The sequence below is a fragment of the Heterodontus francisci genome, chromosome 3 (genome assembly GCF_036365525.1).
Source record: "Heterodontus francisci isolate sHetFra1 chromosome 3, sHetFra1.hap1, whole genome shotgun sequence".
NCBI lineage: Eukaryota > Metazoa > Chordata > Chondrichthyes > Heterodontiformes > Heterodontidae > Heterodontus > Heterodontus francisci.
Window position 1 is genome coordinate 124850072 of NC_090373.1, and position 25793 is coordinate 124875864.

General features: G+C 44.1%; 1 protein-coding gene across 1 annotated transcript; it reads right to left on the reverse strand.

Annotated features, from left to right (window-relative positions):
• On the reverse strand, positions 1 to 24295 carry gpr63 (G protein-coupled receptor 63). The gene is made up of 2 exons (XM_068018671.1): positions 24218 to 24295; positions 1 to 1845 (listed from the first exon to the last, which is right to left on the reverse strand). Exon 2 carries the CDS (start codon positions 1675 to 1677, stop codon positions 430 to 432), a length of 1248 nt encoding a protein of 415 aa, XP_067874772.1. The 5' UTR covers positions 1678 to 1845; positions 24218 to 24295; the 3' UTR covers positions 1 to 429.
• Positions 24296 to 25793: the final 1498 nt, after the last annotated feature.

Here is a 25793-nt window from a genome sequence, read left to right on the forward strand (position 1 = left end):
TTTCATCTGTAGATAGCCTGAGAGGACAATTGTGCTTAATTCATATTGTTAATAAAGGTCAGTTCCATTTAGTGGTCAGAACACAAAACACAGAATTGCACGTTCTCACTAAAGTTAGCAGCATCAAACCAATGGACAACAATTCACAAGCTTTGAAGCAGAGCCTGACTGATGTTTACAAAGTATCCAAAAAGTATACAAATTGCACAGGCAATATTTTCAAATTTACATTGTAAAAACATTCATTCACCATTTTAAACAACTGTTTGCAGCTACGGAGAATGTAGCTACATCTCTAATCAAAACGTATAATAGGCCTATTTAAGGAGAAGGAAACATTGGGAAAAAAATTCCACACAAAACAATTGGCAAGTCATGTGATGGCAGTGTCTAAAGAAGATATTTTTTAAAAATCCAGGGTTTTGTACCTTAAACAACAGATCGATGTTCCCCACAAACGTAAATGGCGCTTGGACGAATTCGCCTTCTGGTACGTCCAGGCAGCTGAGGCAAGAACTTAAAGGTTTTTGGCATCAGCTCTAAACAAGCATCCCGGAACTTCTTAATTCTCCAATAGTAAATTAATGGATTGAGTGCAGATTTGAGGTAGCTTAACCAAAGGAGCCATGTGCTTATCTCAAAGAAGTTAACTTTATGGTAAAAACTACTGTTGAAAGTAGAAACAAGGCTGTATGTGGTGAATGGCGCTGAGCAGAAGGTGAAGACAATGAACAGGATCAGGATGGTGGTGAAGGCACGCGTTTTGAAGCTCATGTCAATGCTTAGCTGGCAGGGTCTCTGCAGGCTCATGAGTCCAAGCTTACTTGCTTGGCCCAAACAAATGCTATCCGAGCTGCTATGGATCCGAATGGCATTGTGCCGGACTGTGTTGAGGATGCCCATAAAAGAGTATAGCATCAGCATGAACGGGATAAAGAAGAACACAATTATTATTAACAGAACATAAGCCCGATAGCCAGGGTCTGTTGAATATCCAAATACACACTGCGGAGCACGAGATGGCACCGACAGTTGTGGCCTACCAACTGCAAGGGGAAAGGCCATACAAAATGACATACCCCAAGAGATGGCAATAAGGAGCTTAGCACGGTAAGGGTTCAGTTTGTCTTGACGTTGAACTATAATGAGAAATCGATCAATGCTAATTATAAGCAAGATAACTACTCCTTCTATTACAAAAAGCCAGAAAAACATGGCAGAAACCCTGCAAAAGATATCGCCAAAGATCCAATGGGTGGTATTGACAGTGATTAGGGCAAAAGGCATATTCATTACTGCAAGCATCATGTCTGCAAAGGCTAAACTTGCCAGGAGGATGTTAATGGCTGACCGCATAGCTGCTTTCTGATAGACCATGAGACAGACAATAAAGTTTCCCAAAAAAGAAATTAAAGCTATTACCACCATAACTACAGAAAGGAGGACTTGCAGAGGAAGGCCTATCCCCCCATAGTCTGACTGAGAGGGAATTGCTGTGCTATTTTCCATGGAGTTCCCTTCTGTAGTTTTATAAGTAGCAGATCCTTGAGCAACAGATAGTTCCATCTCATTGCAAATTACAGGATGTGCTGTAGAGTTGAAATAGGCATGTTCGTAAGTGACAATTGTGCTATTTGAGGTCCCTGCATGTGCAGTCAGAAGTGGCGAATAAACCATGGTTATACTAGGACCACTGGCCAAAATGTAAAGGCATCATCCTGCATCAGCAAATAAAGTACAATTATTAGCAGTTACATATTGGCTGAAATAGCAGGTTCTTCCAGAAGCTGTGCAGTTACCATCTACTGCTGACTGGAGTATTATTGAATTCCATAGTTTCACAATCTGGAAAAAATGAGAAAAAAAAATCAAAGCATCGACTGTCTGGAAGGCATGTTCTTGTTTCATACTTTGTTATGCTACTCTTAGCAAACTCACATTTTCAAATAGGTTTAAATCCAAAGCATTTCTCAGCTCAAGATGTCATTATCGCCTATAACCTAACAAAATTCTGAAGCATTCGAACAATGTTGTCATTGAGAGCCTAGACAGGAAAGGTAACACTGCAGAAAGACTTATTCTTCCCCCTCCATGAATTGCGACAATGGTCAGAACTAATCATAGGCTAAAATCTGACCTGTGTTGATATATTTAACTAGTGCAGTCTGTTGTACTGGAAGTACTGATCACTGCCATTTAGAAAAAAAAATCATGCACACAACTGACAATGGGAATTGACATGTTACAAACATAATAGAAGCACTCTACATAATTAATATTCTTTTTTCCATTTTCTGGGAAACAGGAAGGTGGGGCAGAAAATCAGATCATATTCTAGGGAGAGTGTCTACTCCATAACAGACAAACAGAAATTCTGCTCATATGGATTCAAGTTTACTTTGGAGAGTCCATCATGATGATGGGTTTCAACACATATTCTTCAAAACCCAGCCAAAATTTTAAAAAGCTGGCAAGAGCCAGCAAGAGCAATAGCATAGAGATCTCCAAGTACATATGGAGCATTATTTTAATCTCTTATTGCAAGCCATGTCACCCCTGGGCCAAGACAACTTTAAAGAACCCCACTTATTTCCCTGCCAAGGAGGGCAGTCAATGGCTGGCCATTAAACAACAGAACAAGCACAGGTTTGGGCCCTCACTAGGCAAATATTAGGCATCACTGACCACAGCCTGAACACAGACTACACTACATCAAATGATCACTCCATCAGTTGGAGATGCAGAGCAACCAATTTAGCAAATTGTCTCTCTGCAACTGTAAATTTACTGCAAATTGTAAAATTGTCAAACATAAAAAGCAATATCAGTATTATAATGCACTACTCCGTATTAATTAAATAGCTTTATAAGTCAAGTTTAAGAAGCTCCACGCAGTTTTCAAATTTTCATTAATTGCTTATATACTGAGGTTTCAAAACTGGTGTTGTAATTGGCATCCCTGGGATATCTATTGATCCCTTAAAGAAGGTAAGGTAATAAAAGCCTACTATAAAAACTAAGCTCTTCACTGCACTGACTCATAAATTAAATAGTGTTTATAAAACATACCTTTGTTTTCATCATAAAAGCTGGCTATGTATATGAGAACTGTTAAAGTTAATCTCAAAGTTTAAACCATTATAACTTTCTAATCAGTGATTCAGTTAATGCTGAATTACAGTGATAAAATGCATAATCGAGATCGTCACGGTAAGTAACTTTGCCCATCAACCACTTGTTATTCAAAATGCCATGCAACGATATCTATAACAGTTTATAAGCTGTTGTCTACAGTCTATAAGCTGTTGTATGCTTCATGTTTAGTTTTAAGAATTGATAATTGTGGTTTGTAAATAGTTGTTACTGCATGTTTTATTTTCCAACTTCTTCCTAGATAGTTTGACAAGAAAGGTTAATAAATTCATTTCAGCAGCTAGAGGTTGGTATGGTGAATTCAGAACTGGTGATGCAAGACAGTTCAGCAAGCTGACTTGGGCATCACTCCCTCATAAACATCATCCTATTTAAAGCACCCCAGCACCTGCTTCCTGACAGCTGCCAAATAAATACTTAGCTCACTGTTGAAGAGTGGGGCTGCTGCCAATCTGGCAGCAAAGCAGAAAGTGCTGGAGAAATTCAGTAGGTCAGACAGCATCTGTGGAGAGAGAAGCAGAGTTAACTTTCAGGTCTGTGACCTCACTGCTTCTCTCTCTGCAGATGCTGCCAGACCTGCTGAATTTCTCGAACACTTTCTGCTTTGCTGCCACATACTTACTCTGCTTTATCTCAGTATCCTGTGTAGTTGAGATCCTCTTCTTTCACTTGCGTAACATTCCTTCTTGTAGGCTAGCTACACCTGGGTGAATAATCTTAATTTTGCACATACCAGAACGCGAGACTGATTTGTATCATAAAAGGCAAATAAACTATCAGAAATAAAAGCATAATTTTAGAATATCTACATACTATGGGCTTTTAATTACCTGAATGTGAAAAGCCGCAGACTAATATGCATTTGGAATCTGTATTCCTCTCGCTGTTAACTGTTATGTGAAAAGAAATGTAACTGGAATTAAAAGAACTTCTGAAAGAACCATGAAAATATGTTTATATTCTAGCTGCACTGCAAACCAGAAATATTACATCAATAATTTTGATCAAAAGCAAAGTGTACATGAACATGTGTCGATCTGTCGTAGATGAAAAACCGGGAGACAACAGCACAGACTTCCTCACTAGTCCTTCATTAGTGTTCAAACATGTGCAAAAAAAACCTTGCACCCAGAAGTTAGAGCAGTTACACTGTGGAATCACCTTTTCATTTAAAGGACCAGAGCAAAAACTGAAGATGGCAGAGGGGCTCTCTAGGGTGGCCCCACAGTTCAGCAATGCCTCCCTGCTCACTCTCCTCCAGGCTATGCGGGCAAGGCAGGAGATCCTTTTCCCCAGAGATGGTAAGAAGAAGCCCTCCTGCCTGACTATGGCAACCTGGTAGAGGTGGCAGAGGGTGTAAGTAGCCGTGGGACCATCCGGCATGAAAGAGTCCAAAGCCGGAAGAGGATGAATGATCTGCTTCGCACCACAGAAGTAAGTGGCACTTTGTATCATGGCCCCACTGAATCTCGGTGTTCCCACGCAGAGTGGCACATGTTGGGGAACACAGGGCTTAGTGAGAGACAGGAACTGAAAGAAATCAGTATTAGTAGAGAAATGGTGTTGAGGAAATTGATGGGATTGAAGGACGATAAATCCCCAGGGCCTGATGGCATGTATCCCAGAGTACTTAAGGAAGTGGCCCGAGAAATAGTGGATGCATTGGTGGTCATCTTCCAAGATTCTATAGTTCCTACAGATTGGGGGGTAGCTAATGTAACCCCACTATTTAAAAAGGGAGGTAGAGAGAAAGCAGGGAATTATAGACCAGTCAGCCTGACGTCGGTAGTGGGGAAAATTCTGGAGTCCATTATCAAAGATCTTATATTCGAGCACTTGGAGAACAGTGGTAGAATCGGACAGAGTCAGCATGGGTTTACGAAAGGGAAATCATGCTTGACAAATCTACTAAAATTCTTTGAGGATGTAACCAGTAGAATGGATGAGGGAGAGCGCGTGGATGTGGTTTATTTGGACTTTCAGAAGGCTTTCGACAAAGCTCCACATAAGAGATTAGCATGTAAAATTAAAACGCACGGGATTGGGGGAAGTGTATTGCGATGGATAGAAAATTGGTTGGCGGACAGGAAACAAAGAGTAGGGATAAATGGGTCTTTTTCTGAACGGCAGGCAGTGACTAGTGGGGTACCGCAGGGATCTGTGCGAGGACCCCAGCTATTCACAATTTACTAGAATGATTTAGATGAAGGAACTAAATGTAATATCTCCAAATTTGCAGATGACACAAAACTGGGTGGGAGGGTGAGTTGTGAGGAGGATGCAGAGAGGCTTCAGGGTGATTTGGACAAGTTGAATGAATGGACTAATGTATGGCAGATGCAATATAATGTGGATAAATGTGAGGTTAACCACTTTGGTAGCAAAACCAGGAAGGCAGATTATCATCTGAATGGCTACAAACAGAGAGGGGAATATGTAGCAAGACCTGGGTGTTTTCGTACAACCAGTCACTGAAAGTAAGCATGCAGGTGCAACAGGCGGTAAAAAAGGCAAATGGTATGTTGGCCTTCATAGCGAGAGGGATCGAGTACAGAAGCAGGGCCCCTCCCCCAACTCTTTTTCCGGTACATTGATGACTGTATCGGTGCCGTTTCCTGCTCCCGCCCCGAACTGGAAAACTTTATCAACTTTGCTTCTAATTTCCACCCTTCTCTCACCTTCAAATGGACCATCTCCGACACTTCCCCTCCTCGACTTCTCTATCTCCATCTCTGGGGATAAGCTGTCTACTAATATCCATTATAAGCCCACCGAATCCCACAGCTACCTCGACTACACTTCTTCACACCCTGTATCCTGTAAGGACTCCATTCCATTCTCCCAGTTTCTCTCTCTCCGACGCATCTGCTCTGATGATGCTACCTTCCACGACAGCGCTTCCAATATGTCTTCCTTGTTCCTCAACCGAGGATTCCCCCCCACTGTGGTCGACAGGGCCCTCGACCGTGTCCGGCCCATTTCCCGCACCTCTACCCTCGCCCCTTCCCCTCCCTCCCAGAACCGTGACAGGGTTCCCCTTGCCCTCACTTTCCACCCCATCACCCTCCATATCCAAAGGATCATCCTCTGCCATTTCCGCCACCTCCAGCGTGATGCGACTACCAAAAGCATCTTCCCCTCCTTTCCCCTGTCAGCATTCCGAAGGGATCATTCCCTCCATGACACCCTGGTCCACTCCTCCATTACCCCCACCACCTCGTCCCCTTCCCATGGCACCTTCCCCTGCAATCGCAGGAGGTGTAATACCTGCCCATTTACCTCCTCTCTCCTCACTAACCCAGGCCCCAAACACTCCTTTCAGGTGAAGCAGCAATTTACTTGTACTTCTTTCAATGTAGTATACTGTATTCACTGCTCACAATGTGGTCTCCTCTACATTGGGGAGACCAAACGCAGACTGGGTGACCACTTTGCGGAACACCTCCACTCAGTCCGCAAGCAGGACCCCGAGCTTCCAGTTGCTTGCCATTTCAACACTCCCCCCTGCTCTCATGCTCACATCTCTGTCCTGGGATTGCTGCAGTGTTCCAGTGAACATCAACACAAGCTCGAGGAACAGCATCTCATTTATCGATTAGGCACGCTACAGCCTGCTGGACTGAACATTGAGTTCAATAATTTCAGAGCATGACGGGCCCCCCATTTTACTTTTCTTTTTAGTTATTTTTACTTTTTTTTTGTATATATATTTTTTGTGTTTATTTGATTTTATTTCATCTTAGTTTGTGCAGTTTGCTTACCCACTTTTTTTGTCATGTTTGTACTTGCGGCTGTTCAATTTTCAGTCCGTTAACACCCTATCTGTACTAATGCTTTGTTTTTCAACACACTATTAACATATTGTTTGCCTTTGCTCCACGACCTTTTGGTCAGCTATTCTGTGACCTTGTCCTATCTACATCTTCTCCTTTGTTATCTCTTGCCCCACCCCTGCTTTACTTGCTTATAACCTTTTACATTTCCAATATTTGCCAGTTCTGAAGAAGGGTCATTGACCTGAAACATTAACTCTGCTTCTCTCTCCGCAGATGCTGCCAGACCTACTGAGTATTTCCAGCATTTCTTGTTTTTATTACAGGAGCAGGGATGTCTTGCTGCAATTATACAGGGCCTTGGTAAGGCCACACCTGGAATATGGTGTGCAGTTTTGGTCTCCTTATCTGAGGAAGGATGTTCTTGCTATAGAGGGAGTGCAGCGAAGGTTTACCAGACTGATTCCTGGGATGGCGGGACTGACGTATGAGGAAAGATTGAGTCGGTTAGGATTATATTCGCTGGAGTTCAGAAGAGGGGGAATCTCATAGAAACCTACAAAATTCTAACAGGACTTGACAGGGTTGATGCAGGAAGGATGTTCCCGATGGTGGGGGAGTCCAGAACCAGGAATCATGGTCTAAGGATACGGGGTAAACCTTTCAGGACTGAGATGAGGAGAAATTTCTTCACCCAGAGAGTCGTGAGCCTGTGGAATTCGCTACCACAGAAAACAGTTGAGGCCAAAACATTGAATGTTTTCAAAAAGGAGTTAGACATAGCTCTTTGGTCTAAAGAGGTCAAAGAGTATGGGGCGAAAGCCTGACCAGGCAACTGAGTTGGATGATCAGCCATGATCATAATGAATGGCGGAGCAGGCTCAAAGGGCCAAATGGCCTACTCCTGCTCCTATTTTCTATGTTTCTATGTGCCACTGCCATTGCTAAAGACAGGGAGGTTGGGCAGGGATGAATGACGTGACATGAATGGATGAAAGTATGACAGAACTCACCCTTGTCTGCAGCTCACAACATGGCACCTACGTGAGTGGCTCACTCAGTAGTGCACACAAGCCTTCCCCAGCTTTGGGCTCAGCACCCCTCTTGTTTCATCTTTTGGGTTGTTGCCTTGCCATCCTTAATCTCTGCCTCCTTGCTCCTCTGGGCAAAGAGAGCCCACAATGCTCATGAGGCGAATCAGACTGTTGGAGGAGTGCCAGATATGCGGACGATGACACAGGCTGAGAAGGAGGCCCTAGAACTGGCAGCGACAGACGTGGACCGTGCATTCGGTGCCATTGAGCTCAGGCTCCTGGGCGAGCATGAATCCCTTTGATATACACAATGATCAGTGTGACAATCGTTCTGTCTGACACAATGCTGTCACAAGCGTGACATGCTCACCATAAAGACTGACAGTGCACTCTTCTCATTGTATTTTGCAGGTCAACACTCTGAGTCAGCAATGGCAGCCCAAGACACCTCCTGCACCTCAGATAAAGAGACATGCCCCGAGGAAGCAGTGTCCCATGACACTCCCGCACCTTCCACCAGCGCAGATACAGTCACCTCGGTGGGAATCTGATCAGCGTTAGAATCTTGGTCACAAGCTGGTGAGAGCACGGCACACGCATCTGAGCAGCTGACTGAGGCTGAGACAGCCGAGGCCTCTGACAGTCAGAGGGCTGTGGGTGGCTAGGCCCATGCTGATCCCCCAGGCTGCTGATGACCCTCTGTTGTCGATAGCACAGGGCATGCTGGAGATGCAGCAGCAGTCGTGGCAACATCTGCTGGAGATGCCACATGCCATGCGCAGCCTTGAGAGGACGATGGGGGAGTCCATCCAGGCCATGAGAGCTGCAATGTCCCAGACATTTCATTATATGGCTTCTTACATGGAGACAGCGGTGGCCCTCCTAGTGAACCACATTCCATTAATACGCGCTAACCTGCAGTCCCTCGCTGAAGCCATCAGATCCATAAATCAGTAGCAAGGTGCGTAGGGTCCCAGGGCATGGAGACTGCCCTGCCCCTGGTTTTTCCTAGGAGAGCAGAGAGGTTCAAACAAGCTTTGAGCTGGAGGAGGCGAGCCTGCGCGCCATATCTGGGGTCCACCCTCAAGGTGCATCCATTGCGGCCACCGGCCCTTCTGCCTGTGAGTCACAAAGTCTGCGGAGAGTTGTGCGGTGACATAGGATTCCCCCAGCCAGCCAGGGCCCTCAAGGTCTCACATGCACAGACGACGACTGCCAAAGTCGTCCACAGCCAAAGGGCAATGTGATCAGCAGCCTTCCTCCAGTCAGGCTGCGAGCACAGAAGTGGCACCACAAAGGAGCATCCGCAAGCGTTTCCAAAAAACGTGACAGAAATGGGTCTGCAAGGGTGACATAACAATGTAGAAAGGCCGAATTTAAAATCTTCTTCACTGACGAGTGTTGCTTTTACTGTGTGAATGAAGTGTGCCAGCATGTACCGATTGTGTTTTCTCCCATTACATCATTGGTCTTTCAGAACTGCCAATGTATGGAATAACATCATTGCCATGCCAGTATCGCTCATGTGCATCTCCACAGATGCAGTAACATAGACAATGGCTAAGTCAGCTGCTGCCAGTAATGGTGGACGCAAAGATGTTGCACATGTGGACTGCTGCACAACAGGTGAACGAGGGTGCTGTGTGGCTTGCAGAGCCCACGGTGGTTCCTGTGGCGTGGAGAACCTTTGATTAATGAGGCGCTGCCATGCATCCCTAGCTCACTGCTCGCCCTGCATGTGGCGCCTTGATGCTCTTTGTCCTCCCAAGCACATTTCCTGCTCTAAGTCCTCATCATCCGAGGATGAATCCTGCTCACGTCTGTCCTCATCCTGCAACGCCTCCCCCCTATTCAGTGCGTAGTTGTGCAGAGCACAGCAGACAGCAATGATGCAAGCTATCCTTTCTGGCTCGTACTGCAGGGCACCACCCGATCTATCCAGGCAGCGGAAGTGCATTTTTAGCATGCCGATCGCCTACTCAATGGTGGCTCTTGTAGCTTTGTGGCTGGTGTTGCAACTCTCTTCTGCAGCAGTGGTGGGGTGTCTCACTGGTGTCAGCAGCCATATCTGCAAGGAGTAGCCCTTGTCCCCAAGAAGCCATCCCTCCATCTGAGCCATTTCAGTGAATAGCAATGGCAGCTGGAACTGGCGCAGGATGAAGGCGTCATGGCAGCTGCCTGGAAAGTGGGCATAGATTTGCATGAAGCGTTTCTGGTGATTACATATGAGCTGCACGTTGGTTCAGTGGAAGCCGTTACGGTTTACCGGCAAGAGCCTTGATGGCCACATGGGTGCAATCTATGACTCCTTGCACCCATGGGAATCCTGTGATGGAGCTGAAACCGAAGGCCTTCTGGGCCTGGCTTTCAGGGTCCATCGTGAAGTGATATAATCACTGGCCCTCGTGTAGAGGGCATTGGTGACCTCCTTGATGCAGCAATGCACTGTTGACTGTGTGATCCCACAAAGATCTCCAGTGGGCCTTGAAATGATGCAGAGGTATAAAAATTAAGAGCCGCTGTCACTTTGAGGGCCACAGGCATAGGACATCCCCCAAAACCCCTGGGCTGTAGGTCATCATTCAGCAGGGCACAAAGATGTGTCACTGCCTCTCTCAACGTCCACAGTCGCCTCTGACACTGGCGCTCTGACATCTGCAGGTATGTCATGCGGGCACTCTAGATGCACGGTGATCTGCAGTGGCGAACTCTCCTTGGGTGCTGCTGCTCACGACCTAGGGCCTCTACGTGGGCTGCACTTACCTGTTGGTTTTGCTTGTGGCGCATATGGATCCTCACGGGAAACGGGAAAGTGCACATCGGGTGAAACATCTCCATCACAAAGTTGCTATTAAACACTGTTCCTTCACTTCTTTGAAGGTACCTAACAGGGGAGAGATTGATGTTGAGTGGTACATCAGGTGCTTTCATGCATCAACTATATGGCATGGCCCATCTTAGCTCCCACTAAGAGTGGCACCGCATGACCCCAGAAAGATTGTACAAGCTGCATCGATTGGCCCACCAGACATATAAGCTTTACATGCCTACCGTCTCTGGCACTCTCCCCACATACAGGGTGACCAGAGTGCCTTTGCTCCTTCACTGACAGAGGCAATCAATGGCACAGAGCGCACAATCTTTACGGAGGGCGGGAATGCAGTGGCTCCCTACATGCCTGCAGACGTGGCTCCTGTAATACCATCCCCCCTCCCTTCCAGTATGCACTTGTGCCCGCTGTAATACTATCCCCCCTCCCTTCCAGTATGCAGAATTGAGACCCCGGTATGTCCAGACTTACCTGCACTGTGAGAGAGTACTTCTTTTTCAGATGTCCCTTCGGCTTTTCACATTTGTGAACGGGACGACACGTGACAGCCACAGTGTGGAGCGACAGGTCTCGGGATGCATAATCAGGAAAGGTAAGTAGCGCTTTACATATGGTAATTGGGGTGCTGCCGCCGAGTGGCAGGGCGGCCGCACCGAGGTCCCGCCACTGCTGGTAAAATGTGGCAGGGCCTTCTCGGTGTCGGGGGTGGGGTCAAGGCAGGCCTCTCCCAACAGAATTTTATAGGCCTCCCGCCACGACCCCTGATGTCAAAGGGTGGGTAAAATTCAGCCCTCAGTTTCTAAATATCCTGGACTTTAGCTATCCCTTTCCACCTCATTTCCTAGTATTCACCCAGCCAGCTAACACAGGGACCTCAACACAGCCTCATCCCTAACAAGACTACAATTCCCAGTAACTATTTTGCTGGGGTTGGGAGGTGGGGGCGGAGGGGGCACTGGAGTGCAATGCATGTCAAACCTACCATCTGAGTTTGTTTCCCTATTTAACTGCTTTTTGAATAATGTGGCTGTGAAAACCAAACTGAAACCTGAGTAGGAATGCTACGAGATTAAAAAATACTGTACAGCAAAATTAAGTCACAACTAGCTCTGAAAAGGAGGAATAACAACACCCCGGAGAGAAATGGGAAGGTAATGAGCTCAGAGGGAAAAGAAAGGTGTTAAGGAGTGCGAGTAAACGTGTAGAAAACAAGTACTCCACTTTCTGATTTTGGTGCATTGAGTGCTGCCCACCAGCTGCAGCACGGAAAGGTAGAGGTGCAGTCAATAACCAAGATCCACTAGTTATTTACAGCATTTATCCAATTCCCACTTAATTATTAATTGTACAATTCGAAACAAACCAAAAATGTACAAAAAAGTAATAATTCTCTTCGATAGGTAATTACAGTTATGTGAAATGAAAGGCGGCCTTGCAGAGGGATTTCCACTCCCCTGCTCACCTGGCTGCTGTATCTGTTTTTTAATTAAACTTTTGAAACAGTTGGTGAGAGGGCACCTCCATATTGAAACGTCCTCTCAGTTACTTAACAACCACTGTAAGCTGCTGCTCCTCTCAAGCTGGAAGGCCTGTCTCCATGCAAATTAAGGGGGCACCTTCGTGTACATCCCAGGCCAGTGACTGTATCTCCCCTGCAGGCAAGTTCAGGACTCAGAAACAGCTCCAACTTCTGTTTCCCACTCCTGATGCAAAAATCCAGCCCAGTGTATTCCCATACTTCCCTCAATTCAACAGAGGAAGATGAAAGAATGGAGGATCTACTAAGGCAAAGATATATATTTGCCCCTATAGTTATGGGAGGGTGCAAGGGAGGCCAAAAGCAGCTGAATAACCCAGAAAGATTGGAGCCACGGGAGTCCTATCAAACAATGGCAGGAATTCATTAGCATTTTTGATATGTTTGCACTGTGGAAGCTTGATATAAATATATTAATAAAGTATCTCGCCTCCCTACGGTGGGGAACTCAAATACGCTTCCTGTCTTTACTCACCCGCTGACCCCCTGTCGCCTGTGTTGGGGGGAGGGGCTTAAATATTGAGGCCTAAATATTGAGGCCATTGAACTAATAGCAAACAAAAAAATTAAAATGGTTCAGAATTTTAAAATTTTCTACTGTGGTCTTTAATTTTACTTCTGCCTTTTCTGTAGCACCTAGAATACTAAATGCCTGTTTTATACAGACATGAGTTACATCCAGCATTACTGAGGCAGGAAGGATGGACAATGAGAAAATGTATGATGCTACCATATAATGAATGCCTCATTTAAACAGGCCTGCCTCCATTTGAGTGGATGCTGTGAGACCATAGAAACATAGAAAATAGGAGCAGGAGTAGGCCATTCGGCCCTTCGAGCCTGCTCCGCCATTCATTATGATCATGGCTGATCATCCAATTCAGTATCCTGTTACCGCTTTCGCCCCATACCCTTAATCCCTTTAGACCCAAGAGCTATATCTAACTCCTTTGAAAACATGCAATGTTTTGGCCTCAACTGCTTTCTGTGGTAGCGAATTCCACAGGTTCACCACTCTCTGGGTGAAGAAATTTCTCCTCATCTCAGTCCTGAAAGGTTTACCCCTGGTTCTGGACTCACCCGCCATCAGGAACATCCTTCCTGCATCTATCCTGTGAAGTCCTGTTAAAATTTTATAGGTTTCTATGAGAACCCTCCTCACTCTTCTGAACTCCAGCGAATATAATCCTAACCGACTCAATCTCTCCTCATATGTCAGTCCTGCCATCCCAGGAATTAGTCTGGTAAACCTTGGCTGCACTCCCTCAATAGCAAGAGCATCCTTCTGCATCTGCCATGCATTAGCCCACTCACTCAACTTGTCCAAATCACCCTGAAGCCTCTCTGCATCCTCATCACAACTCACCCTCCCACCCAGCTTTGTGTCATCTGCAAATTTGGAGATATTACATTTAGTTCCCTCATCGAAATCATTAATATATATTGTGAATGGCAGGGGTCCTAGCACTGATCCCCACTAGTCACTGCCTGCCATTCAGAGAAAGATACATTTATCCCTACTCTTTGTTTCCTGTCTGTCAACCAATTTTCTATCCATCACAATACACTATGCCCAATCCCATGCGCTTTAATTTTACACGCTAATCTCTTATGTGGGACTTTGTCGAAAGCCTTCTGAAAGTCCAAATAAACCACATCCACTGGCTCCCCCTCATCAACTCTACTAGTTACATCCTCGAAGAATTCTAGTAGATTTGTCAAGCATGATTTCCCTTTCATAAATCCATGCTGACTCTGCCCGATTCTACCAATGTTCTCCAAGTGCTCGAATATAAGCTCTAGAATTTTCTCCCTACCGACGTCAGGCTGACTGGTCGAAAATTCCCTGCTTTCTCTCTACCTCCCTTTTTAAATAGTGGGGTTACATTAGCTACCCTCCAATCTGTAGGAACTGTGCCAGAGTCTATACAATCTTGGAAGATGACCACCAATGCATCCACTATTTCTAGGGCCACTTCCTTAAGTACTCTGGGATGCATACCATCAGGCCCTATGGATTTATCGGCCTTCAATCCCATCAATTTCCCCAACACCATTTCTCTACTAATACTGATTTCCTTCAGTTCCTCTCTCTCACTAAGCCCTGTGTTCCCCAACATTTCTGGTATGATATTTGTGTCCTCCTTTGTGAAGACAGAACCAAAGTATGCATTTAGTTGGTCAGCCATTTCTTTATTCCCCATAATAAATTCCCCTGTTTCTGACTGTAAGGGATCTACATTTGTCTTCACCAATCTTTTTCTCTTCACATACCTATAGAAACATTTACAGTCAGTTTTTATGTTCCCTGCAAGCTTGCTCTCGTACTCTATTTCCCCCTTTTTAATCAGTGCCTTGGTCCTCCTTTGCTGAATTCTAAACTGCTCCCAATCCTCAGGTCTGTTGTTTTTCCTGGCAAATTTATATGCCTCTTCCTTGGATCTAATGCTATCTCTAATTTCCCTTGTAAGCCATGGTTTGGCTACCTTTCCCGTTACCATAAAACATGACAATAATTTTTTACTGCTTTTTTTTGTTTGAAACTAGTTTGTGTGGACCATCCCTGCAGGAATTTTGATGGTGTATTCCAAAGTAGTTGTTTAATCTAGGTGATTTAATCAAAACTTCCACTGGTCCACTTAAAATCTGAACTTTAGCTATCTCTTCCTACATACATTATCCTACATTCATCCACACGAAAATCCATTGCCATATCTCAAACCATTTACATAATTATTCTGAATAAATCTGAAGATAATCTATCTCCTCTCTACTTGTTACTTGTCCCCAAAGGTTTGTTTTGCCATCATTAAGCTATTTCAAGTATATATTAGATGTATATCTAATGTATTAGATGTTAGGCCCAACAGTTGGGAATTGAAGAATATCATGCACCCAGCATCAGTCTCAAGAATTCCAAAGTCAGCCGAAGAATAATCTTCCCTCAACTCTGCTCAAAAATATGTTTTAAACTTTCAACTTAAGAATATCATCTAGGGCATCAGTCTGACGTTTCTATGTCCCATATCAATCCTCCTTGTAGCCTCCCTAAATTAAATGGTAATTGATTATAACTGCGCCAACAGGTGGCAATTTTGTTTCCCATTCACTTAATCTGTTAATATTTCTGTAATTTTAGGCTTCCAACTACACTCTTACAATGCCGTCTATCTTCAGGTCGTTGTCAAACTTGATATGTGGCTTTCTATCCCATCATTTAAGTTGTTAATAAATGCAGTGAATGGTTAAGTGAGTGGGCAAAGATCTGGCAAATAGAGTATAATGTGGGAAAATGTGAAATTGTCCATTTTGGCAGAAAGAATAAAAAAGCATATTATCTAAATGTTGGGAGATTGCAGAGCTCGGAGATGTAGAGGGATCTGGGTGTCCTAGTGCATGAATCACAAAAGCTTAGTATGCAGGTTCAGCAAGTAATTAGGAAAGCTGATGGAATGTTTTTATTTATTGCAAGGGGAAAAGTAGGGAGGTTATGTTTCAGCTATACAGGGTATTGGTGAGACCACATCTGGAGTACTGTATACAGTATTGGTCACCTTATTTAAGGAAGGATGTAAATGTATTCTGTTATGACCAGGTGAGAAAGGTATGCAGGGGTCTTTTACTGTCTTCACCTGGTCTTATTGTAACAGGGTTTAGTTTTAAACACACTGTGTTTTGAGCTCCCCCATGGTGAATCCTTGTTCATCGCTTTCCAATTGTAAGGCAAAGAAATGAGTGTAAAGAGGCCTTCTTAGGTTTAAAGAAAAAAAATGAAATTTATTAAACCTTAACCTTAAACTCTAATTTGGTTAATGCCTACAGATACACGCCGCGCCCCACGCTAGTATGCATACGCAATACGCACATGCAAATAGGGACAGAAAAGAGCAGAAGAAAAAAAAAAGAGAGGTTTGAGGCAATATCAGACGGGTTTCTTGTTTACTGTGCTTCGAGTTTACTGTAGTCCTTTTGTAAGTAGTCTTGTTTTTCTTTGGGGCCCAGTATTCTTCTTAAACCTTGTTCACTGCAGGAGACTTTTCTCTCTTGGGGTTCATGTGTCTTCAATGGGCCTTCAGTTCTGTGAGAAAGAGATGGGAGCAGACAGGAGAGAGGTCTTTTCAGTCCAGCAGTAAAGACCTTTTCTGAGTTTCAAGCACTCTGTGGCAAGTTCAAATTCAACAGCCAGTCAGTCATGTGACTAAGGTCTTCTGTGAATCGGAGAAGCAGGGACTGGTTCCTTTGTTCCAACACTGTCTGCTAGTATTCAAAAAAGATCTTTCCGGCGAGGGGCCTGGCAATTCCCTGTGATAGGCCCTCTTTTCTTCCCAGCAACATTTTTAAGTTTCTCATGTTCATGTGGCGAAATAATGTGTGCCTCATTCTTGGCAGGTGGGGCCCTGCATGACAATTGGAAGTTCAGAGAAGGTTTACTAGACTAATACCTGGAATGGGCGGGTTGTCTTACGAGGAAAGGTTGGACAGGCTAGGCTTGTATCCACTAGAGTTTAGAAGAGACTTGATTGAAACATACAAGATCCTGAGGGGTCTTGACACGGTGGATGTGGAAAGGATGTTTCCCCTTGTGGTTGAATCTAGAACTAGGGGTCACTATTCAAAAATAAGCGGTCACCCATTTAAGACAGATGAGGAGAATTTTTTTTCTCTCAGTGGATTGAGATTCTTTGGAACTCTCTTCCTCAAAAGGCAGTGGAAGCAGAGTCTTCAAATATTTTTAAGGCAGAGATAGATAGATTCTTGATAAACAAGGAGGTGAAAGGTTATCAGGGTAGGCGGGAATGTGGAGTCGAGGTTACAATCAGATCAGCCATGATCTTATTGAATGGTGAATGGCGGAGCAGGCTCGAGGGGCCGAGTGCCCTGCTCCTGCTCCTAATTCGTACGTTTGTATGTTGTTTTGTGGGCTCATGTCAGTAGGAACGGGACTGAGATTGTTTAATTCATTTTCTTAGAAGCACTGCATTCCTGGAATCCAGGTATCATTTTGGTAAATCTACACTGCACTCCCTCCAAGGCCAATATAGTCTTCCTAAGGTGTAGTGCCCAGAAATGCTCACAACATTCCAGGTGTGACCTAAACATGGCTTTGTATAACTGTTGGATAACTTATACACCCTTGTAGTCTAGTCCTCTAAATATAAAGGCCAGCATTCTATTAGTCTTTTGATTATTTTCTGGGACTGCCCACATTATAACGATCTATGTAGCTGGACACCCAAGTCTCATTGGACCTTCACTACATCTAACTTTTCACCAGTTTGTATCCTAAAGGTCCAAAGTGGATAACATTTACATTGTTAATAAATGCAGTGAATGGTTGAGGCCCCAACGCAGTTCCTTATGGGACACCACTAGTCACATGCTGCAATTAGAGTACCAGCCCGTTATCCCTACTCTGTCTCCTGCCATTCATCCAATTGCTTAACCAACTCAATATTTTTTTTTTGCCTTCAATTCCATAAGCTTCAAACTTTAGATAACAGTCTCTTATGAGGGACTTTATCAAATGCCTTCTGGAAGTCCATATAAATAACATCCATGGACAGTCCCTGTACATTACTTTAGTCACCTCTTCCTGAGAAATATTTAAGGTATACAGATCTCAAATTAAGGCAGTTTTATCTCCGGATCAACAAATGTCATTATCTAAATAGAATCCAATTTGTATTACACTAACCAGAGAATTTCATGACAGGTTTTTTAATTTTATGAACTTGTAATTACTTCCTAATCATTGATAATGGGATGCACAAGGAGTCTGTGTTTGCACTGACAGCGACAGCATGCACAGAAACAAACACAAAACTGAATAAAACTTTTCATTGAACTCAGCTGGAATACTGCATTGTAACTACTCGAGGATCAATTAATAATCTCCATACAAGTCAAGAACACATCCCAAAAATCTAAACCAGAAGAGTTTGGCTTTTGCCACAAATAATCACTGTGGTATCTGCAACACACCATGCAGTCCCTTCTGGTCTCTGCTGCAGACTTCAGCAGATCCCCTTCACCAAAAGGCTTCCCACCTTTTGTTAACAATCTCTCATCTATATTATACCAGTAAATCATGGTTTCATGGAATCATTTTTGTTTTTTTCCCCTTAAAGAGGGAAAAGAAGGCAGACAACACCTATGGAATTAACTTTCTTAGCTTATGGCACTGAAAGTCCTCTATTCAAACTGTAGGCTCTGAGACAGACAGAAAAATAAAGAGGAAAAAGGGGAACAGCAAAGTGGGCAAATGTCATCTTTGTACCAGACAGAGAAGAATGCAGCTTTGACTATTCACAGTGATACAAACAGAGTCTCACTTTCACTACCTGGTCATGACATTTTAAGGTTTAGGAAGCACTAAATAAAGTAAGTAACAACTACTGCTTATGCAGTGAATCAATACCAACATTGAGTCAAATAGCCTGTTTCTATCTTGTAATTTCTATGCAATATATATTTTTAGATAGATGGCTACATATATCCAGCTGATAAGTTTAGAAAATGCGCTAAGGCTGACACCACTCAAATTAAATTTTGTTCTGAAATCTAAATTTTCCGAGCCTGTGCATTCAGGTGGCACTGGATTGTTTGAGCTGTGCATTCCTGAGAATAGATTGACTTGTCTTGCATTCCAATTTTCTCTCCTCCTCTTTTGAAGTTACAACTTTTGCTGAGTACAGTTCAACATTTGCCAACAGTCCTCCAATACCTTGTTCTCAATTGCAGGTAGCATTATATTTGTTCTGATGAAGGGTCAGTGACAAAAAAACAAAGAACAGTACAGCACAGGAACAGGCCATTCGGCCCTCCAAGCCTGCGCCGATCTTGATGCCTGCCGAAACTAAAACCTTCTGCACTTCCGGGGACCGTATCCCTCGATTCCCATCCTATTCATGTATTTGTTAAGATGCCTCTTAAACGTCGCTATCGTACCTGCTTCCGCCATCTCCCCCGGCAGCAAGTTCCAGGCACTCACCACCCTCTGTGTAAAGAACTTGCCTCGCACATCCCCTCTAAACTTTGCCCCTCGCACCTTAAACCGATGTCCCCTAGTAACTGACTCTTCCACCCTAGGAAAAAGCTTCTGACTATCCACTCTGTCCATGCCGCTCATAACTTTGTAAACCTCTATCATGTCGCCCCTCCACCTCCGTCGTTCCAGTGAAAACAATCCGAGTTTATCCAACCTCTCCTCATAGCTAATGCCCTCCAGACCAGGCAACATCCTGGTAAACCTCTTCTGTACCCTCTCCAAAGCCGCCACGTCCTTCTGGTAGTGTGGCGACCAGAATTGCACGCAATATTCTAAGTGTGGCCTAACTAAGGTTCTGTACAGCTGCAACATGACTTGCCAATTTTTATACTCTATGCCCCGACCGATGAAGGCAAGCATGCCGTATGCCTTCTTGACTACCTTATCCACCTGCGTTGCCACTTTCAGTGACCTGTGGACCTGTACGCCCAGATCTCTCTGCCTGTCAATACTCCTAAGGGTTCTGCCATTTACTGTATACTTCCCACCTGCATTAGACCTTCCAAAATGCATTACCTCACATTTGTCCGGATTAAACTCCATCTGCCATTTCTCCACCCAAGTCTCCAACCGATCTATATCCTGCTGTATCCTCTGACAATCCTCATCACTATCCGCAACTCCATCAACCTTTGTGTCGTCTGCAAACTTACTAATCAGACCAGCTACATTTTCCTCCAAATCATTTATATATACTACAAACAGCAAAGGTCCCAGCACTGATCCCTGCGGAACACTACTAGTCATATCCCTCCATTCAGAAAAGCACCCTTCCACTGCTAACCTCTGTCTTCTATGACTGAGCCAGTTCTGTATCCATCTTGCCAGCTCACCTCTGATCCCTTTTGTACCAGTCTGCCATGAAGGACCTTGTCAAAGGCTTTACTGAAGTCCATATAGATAACATCCACTGCCCTTCCTTCATCAATCACCTTTGTCACTTCCTCAAAAAACTCAATCAAATTAGTGAGACACGACCTCCCCTTCACAAAACCATGCTGCCTCTCGCTAATAAGTTCATTTGTTTCCTAATGGGAGTAAATCCTGTCCCGAAGAATCCTCTCTCATAATTTCCCTACCACTGACGTAAGGCTCACCGGCCTATAATTTCCTGGATTATCCTTGCTACCCTTCTTAAACAAAGGAACAACATTGGCTATTCGCTAGTCCTCTGGGACCTCACCTGTAGCCAATGAGCATTTCTGTCAAGGCCTCAGCAATTTCTTCCCTTGCCTCCCTCAGTATTCTGGGGTAGATCCCATCAGGCCCTGGGGACTTATCTACTTTAATGCTTTGCAAGACACCCAACACCTCCTCCTTTTTGATAATGAGATGACTGAGACTATCTACACTCCCTTCCCTAGGCTCATCATCCACCAAGTCCTTCTCTTTGGTGAATACTGATGCAAAGTACTCATTTAGTACCTCGCCCATTTCCTCTGGCTCCACACATAGATCCCCTTCTCTGTCGTTGAGTGGGCCAACCCGTTCCCTAGTTACCCTCTTGCTCTTTATATACGTATAAAAAGCCTTGGGATTTTCCTTAATCCTGTTTGCCAATGACTTTTCATGACCCCTTTTAGCCCTCCTGACTCCTTGCTTAAGTTCCTTCCTACTGTCTCTATATTCCTCAAGGGATTCGTCTGTTCCTAGCCTTCCAGCCCTTATGAATGTTTCCTTTTTCTTTTTGACTAGGCTCACAATATCCCGCGTTATCCAAGCTTCCCGAAACTTGCCAAACTTATCCTTCTTCCTCACAGGAACATGCTGGTCCTGGATTCTAATCAACTGACGTTTGAAAGACTCCTACATGTCAGAAACAAAAACAAGAAATGCTGGAATCACTCAGCAGGTCCGGCAGCATCTGTGGAAAGAGAAGCAGAGTTAACGTTTCGGGTCAGTGACCCTTCTTCGGAACTGACAAATATTAGAAAAGTCACAGATTATAAGCAAGTGAGGTGGGGGTTGGGCAAGAGATAACAAAGGAGAAGGTGCAGATTGGACCAGGCCACATAGCTGACCAAAAGGTCACGGAGCAAAGGCAAACAATATGTTAATGGTGTGTTGAAAGACAAAGCATTAGTACAGATTAGGTGTAAATACACTGAATATTGAACAGCAGCAAGTGCAAACCTGAAAAAAAACCTGAAAAAAACAGTGGCTAAGCAAACTGAACAAACTAAGATGAAATGAAATAAATGCAAAAAAAGAATGTAAAAAAAAGGAAGAAAAAATAACTAAAAATGAAAGTAAAATGGGGGGCTGTCATGCTCTGAAATTATTGAACTCAATGTTCAGTCCGGCAGGCTGTAGTGTGCCTAATCGGTAGATGAGATGCTGTTCCTCGAGCTTGCGTTGATGTTCACTGGAACACTGCAGCAATCCCAGGACAGAGATGTGAGCATGAGAGCAGGGGGGAGTGTTGAAATGGCAAGCAACCGGAAGCTCAGGGTCCTGCTTGCGGACTGAGCGGAGATGTTCCGCAAAGCGGTCACCCAGTCTGCGCTTGGTATCCCCAATGTAGAGGAGACCACACTGTGAGCAGCGAATACAGTATACTACATTGAAAGAAGTACAAGTAAATCGCTGCTTCACCTGAAAGGAGTGTTTGGGGCCTGGGTTAGTGAGGAGAGAGGAGGTAAATGGGCAGGTATTACACCTCCTGCGATTGCAGAGGAAGGTGCCCTGGGACGTCCGCAAGCAGGACCCTGAGCTTCCGGTTGCTTGCCATTTCAACACTCCCCCCTGCTCTCATGCTCACATCTCTGTCCTGGGATTGCTGCAGTGTTCCAGTGAACATCAACGCAAGCTCGAGGAACAGCATCTCATCTACCGATTAGGCACACTACAGCCTGCCGGACTGAACATTGAGTTCAATAATTTCAGAGCATGACAGCCCCCCATTTTACTTTCATTTTTAGTTATTTTTTCTTCCTTTTTTTTACATTCTTTTTTTGCATTTATTTCATTTCATCTTAGTTTGTTCAGTTTGCTTAGCCACTGTTTTTTTCAGGTTTTTTTTCAGGTTTGCACTTGCTGCTGTTCAATATTCAGTGTATTTACACCTAATCTGTACTAATGCTTTGTCTTTCAACACACCATTAATATATTGTTTGCCTTTGCTCCGTGACCTTTTGGTCAGCTATGTGGCCTGGTCCAATCTGCACCTTCTCCTTTGTTATCTCTTGCCCCACCCCCACCTCACTTGCTTATAATCTGTGACTTTTCTAATATTTGTCAGTTCCAAAGAAGGGTCACTGACCCGAAACGTTAACTCTGCTTCTCTTTCCACAGATGCTGTCGGACCTGCTGAGTGATTCCAGCATTTCTTGTTTTTATTTCAGATTTCCAGCATCCGCAGTATTTTGCTTTTATCCTACATGTCAGATGTTGATTTACCCTCAAACAGCCGCCCCCAATCTAAATTCTTCAGTTCCTGCCTAATATTGTTATAATTAGCCTTCCCCCAATTTAGCACCTTCACCCGAGGACTACTCTTATCCTTATCCACAAGTACCTTAAAACTTATGGAATTATGGTCACTGCTCCCGAAATGCTCCCCCACTGAAACTTCAACCACCTGGCCGGGCTCATTCCCCAATACCAGGTCCAGTATGGCCCCATCCCTAGTTGGACTATCTACATATTGTTTCAAGAAGCCCTCCTGGATGCTCCTTACAAGTTCTGCCCCATCCAAGCCCCGAGCACTAAGTGAGTCCCAGTCAATATCGGGGAAGTTAAACATTAAACCTGAAACATTAACTCTGCTTCTCTCTCCACAGATGCTGCCAGACCTGCTTAGTATTTCCAGCATTACTTGTTTTTATTTCAGATTTCCAGCATCTGCAGTATTTTACTTTTATGTTAGCATTATATTTGAGCCTAGTCCTACCCTCACATGATGGGCACATGCTTTTCAGCAGGGGTCGCTGGATAGCAAAAGACGAGATGATTCCATACCACAGAAGCACTGAGGCCAACTGTATCGTCCTGGCTGACAAACTAGCAAAATAACGAATGAAGAACTAAACCTAGAATCTCTTACCTCAGCAGCTGAACAGCATGTGGCGGAGTAGCTTTTACACACTGAAATATTGAGGGAGCCATTAAGTATATATAATATATATCTATAGGTAAAGAGCCTTATTGAAGTGGTAATTTTTAATCACACCAACTGGATTTTGATAGTGTAACATAACATACTGCTTGAGGTCATTTAAGATAGAGAACTGCGGTATTTACATTTGAGTGGCAACTATAATTAGTTACTGCAATAACTACACCTAAAAGGCTTTTACACCTACAACTCAGATTATTGCTTCACAGCTATCAACGATGTTGTTCTTACTGCTAACTGTTAATTAGCAGGCATTTTAGCACCTATCTATATGGTGAGAAAACCATTAGCTTGTCACATCTATAGACATTGCAGGTTAAATTTGTGCTTTACATTTGTAAAATAGCTTAGCAAATGGAGATTGCACTTACAAAGAAAGGAATTGTGTGAATAATCAACTTAAACACTATATAGTTGGAGTTTGTTACAGTTGAATGTTTATTTTCCAACATTAGGCACTAATAGCACATTGGTCTTTATGCTAGTATTTAACAATTTATGTACTGTTGTATTAACATTAAATTAGTAAATGGAATCGACATTATAGCAACAAGTTTACTGATATGCAGTGTTCAGTATACTTATGCAATATTTTCATTGACCTGTGGCTTCAGAACACAGAATCTGAAACTTTAAAATACAGGTCTTTATTTCTGCTGATTATATTCTCTCAAGACCCCTTCACTTGACTGTCATTATTTGTTTCCTTCTAATTGTATGCTTACCCTCGTCCTCCATTTCTCAGGGATGCCTGCATCTCATTGGGCTGCAAGGTTTAATGGTGATGCAAGAACAATTGTGTCTGGAAAAAAAAGGACAAGTGCTAATCAAAAGTAAATTATGGAATGGGGATAGAAATAAAAGAATGAAGAATAAGGGAATAAGATGAGTATACCAAGGGAGAAATTCCAATAACGAGTGAAGTAATCAAAGACGCATGCAAACAATGTTATTCTGAATAATGCAGGAATCACAACACAGCCTTTCTTTTGAGGTATGTTCGAGCAATCAAAGATACTTTTGTAAAGTTGTATCATTGGGTGACAATCATTTTAGGCAACTATCATGAAAAAAGTTCTATACTTTAAACAGTATTAACATCATTATAACAGTGGCTACAATTCAAAAGTACTTCATTGGCTGTTGGGATGTTCTTAGTCATAAACACCCTGCAAATGCAATTTCATTCTCTCATGGGTTCATGTTAGTATGTTGATTCAACTATGGAACTTTGTTTGATATATAGCACAGGTTAGTGCCTAAGGCCATACTTATAACTATTTCCCAGCTGCATCAGACACTCTATGTTGAATGAGAAATTGCACCTTACCTCCTGTATGCTAATACTCTTGTATATGTCTATTTTATTTGCTGTCTAGAAAGCAAGTGATTCACTTGAATGATGACACTTGTGGCAACAGCACAAGTTTGCTTTCGTTTGCGCACTTGTCCTTGCTTTCTTGGGAAATCTGATGAAAACAGAGAACCTGGACAGGACAGGACAGGCGAGATTAAGGCCACAGTAATAACCGAGAGGTGAGGTGGATTGGGGGTTGGAATTCCAATCTTTTTTATTTTTGCTGGAGTGGAGTATCGCGCAGTGTGCCCTATTCTCCCGCTCACCCTTCAGCTCACAAAATTTTGCACTGTAAATTGCTGGCAATACAAACCAAGAGCTGGGAGCGGGGGTGGTAGGGGGTGCGAGGGGGGTGAGCTGGGAGCAGGGCAGGGGGGTGGTAGGGGGTGCGAGGGGGGTGAGCTGGGAGCAGGGCGGGGGGGTGGTGGTGGGTGCAGGCAATAAAACATTTCATCAGCTCCCACTATTGTCCCATTTACAATGATGTACTGCTGCTGGGATCGGGATCCGGGAGCCGAGCCGGAGTTGTGGGGAAAGTTTGTGTGGAAACAGCGCGGAGTCGCCAAGTGAGCGGGAGCTGCTGCTGGGACCATGTGGCCACTCTTACTCCTGATCGCCGCCGTGGACGGGCTCCCCGAATGCAGCCATGTGGCCTTCCTGTCCAGTTGGCCAAGCTTGGCAACCACTGGCAGGGTCTTCATCAGCATTCCTTTCCCGGATTGCCAGCCGTTCACGCTCTCTCTGCGGTGAATTTCTCTCCCAGCATTACGCATCCACCGTCCTGGACGCCGCCATCTCGACAACCTAAATCTAAATCAGGGGACACAATCACTGACCAACGCAAGCAAATGGACCGCTGGGTGGAACACTACCTAGAACTGTACTCCAGGGAAAATGTTGTCACTGAGACTGCCCTCAATGCAGCCCAGTCTCTGCCAGTCATA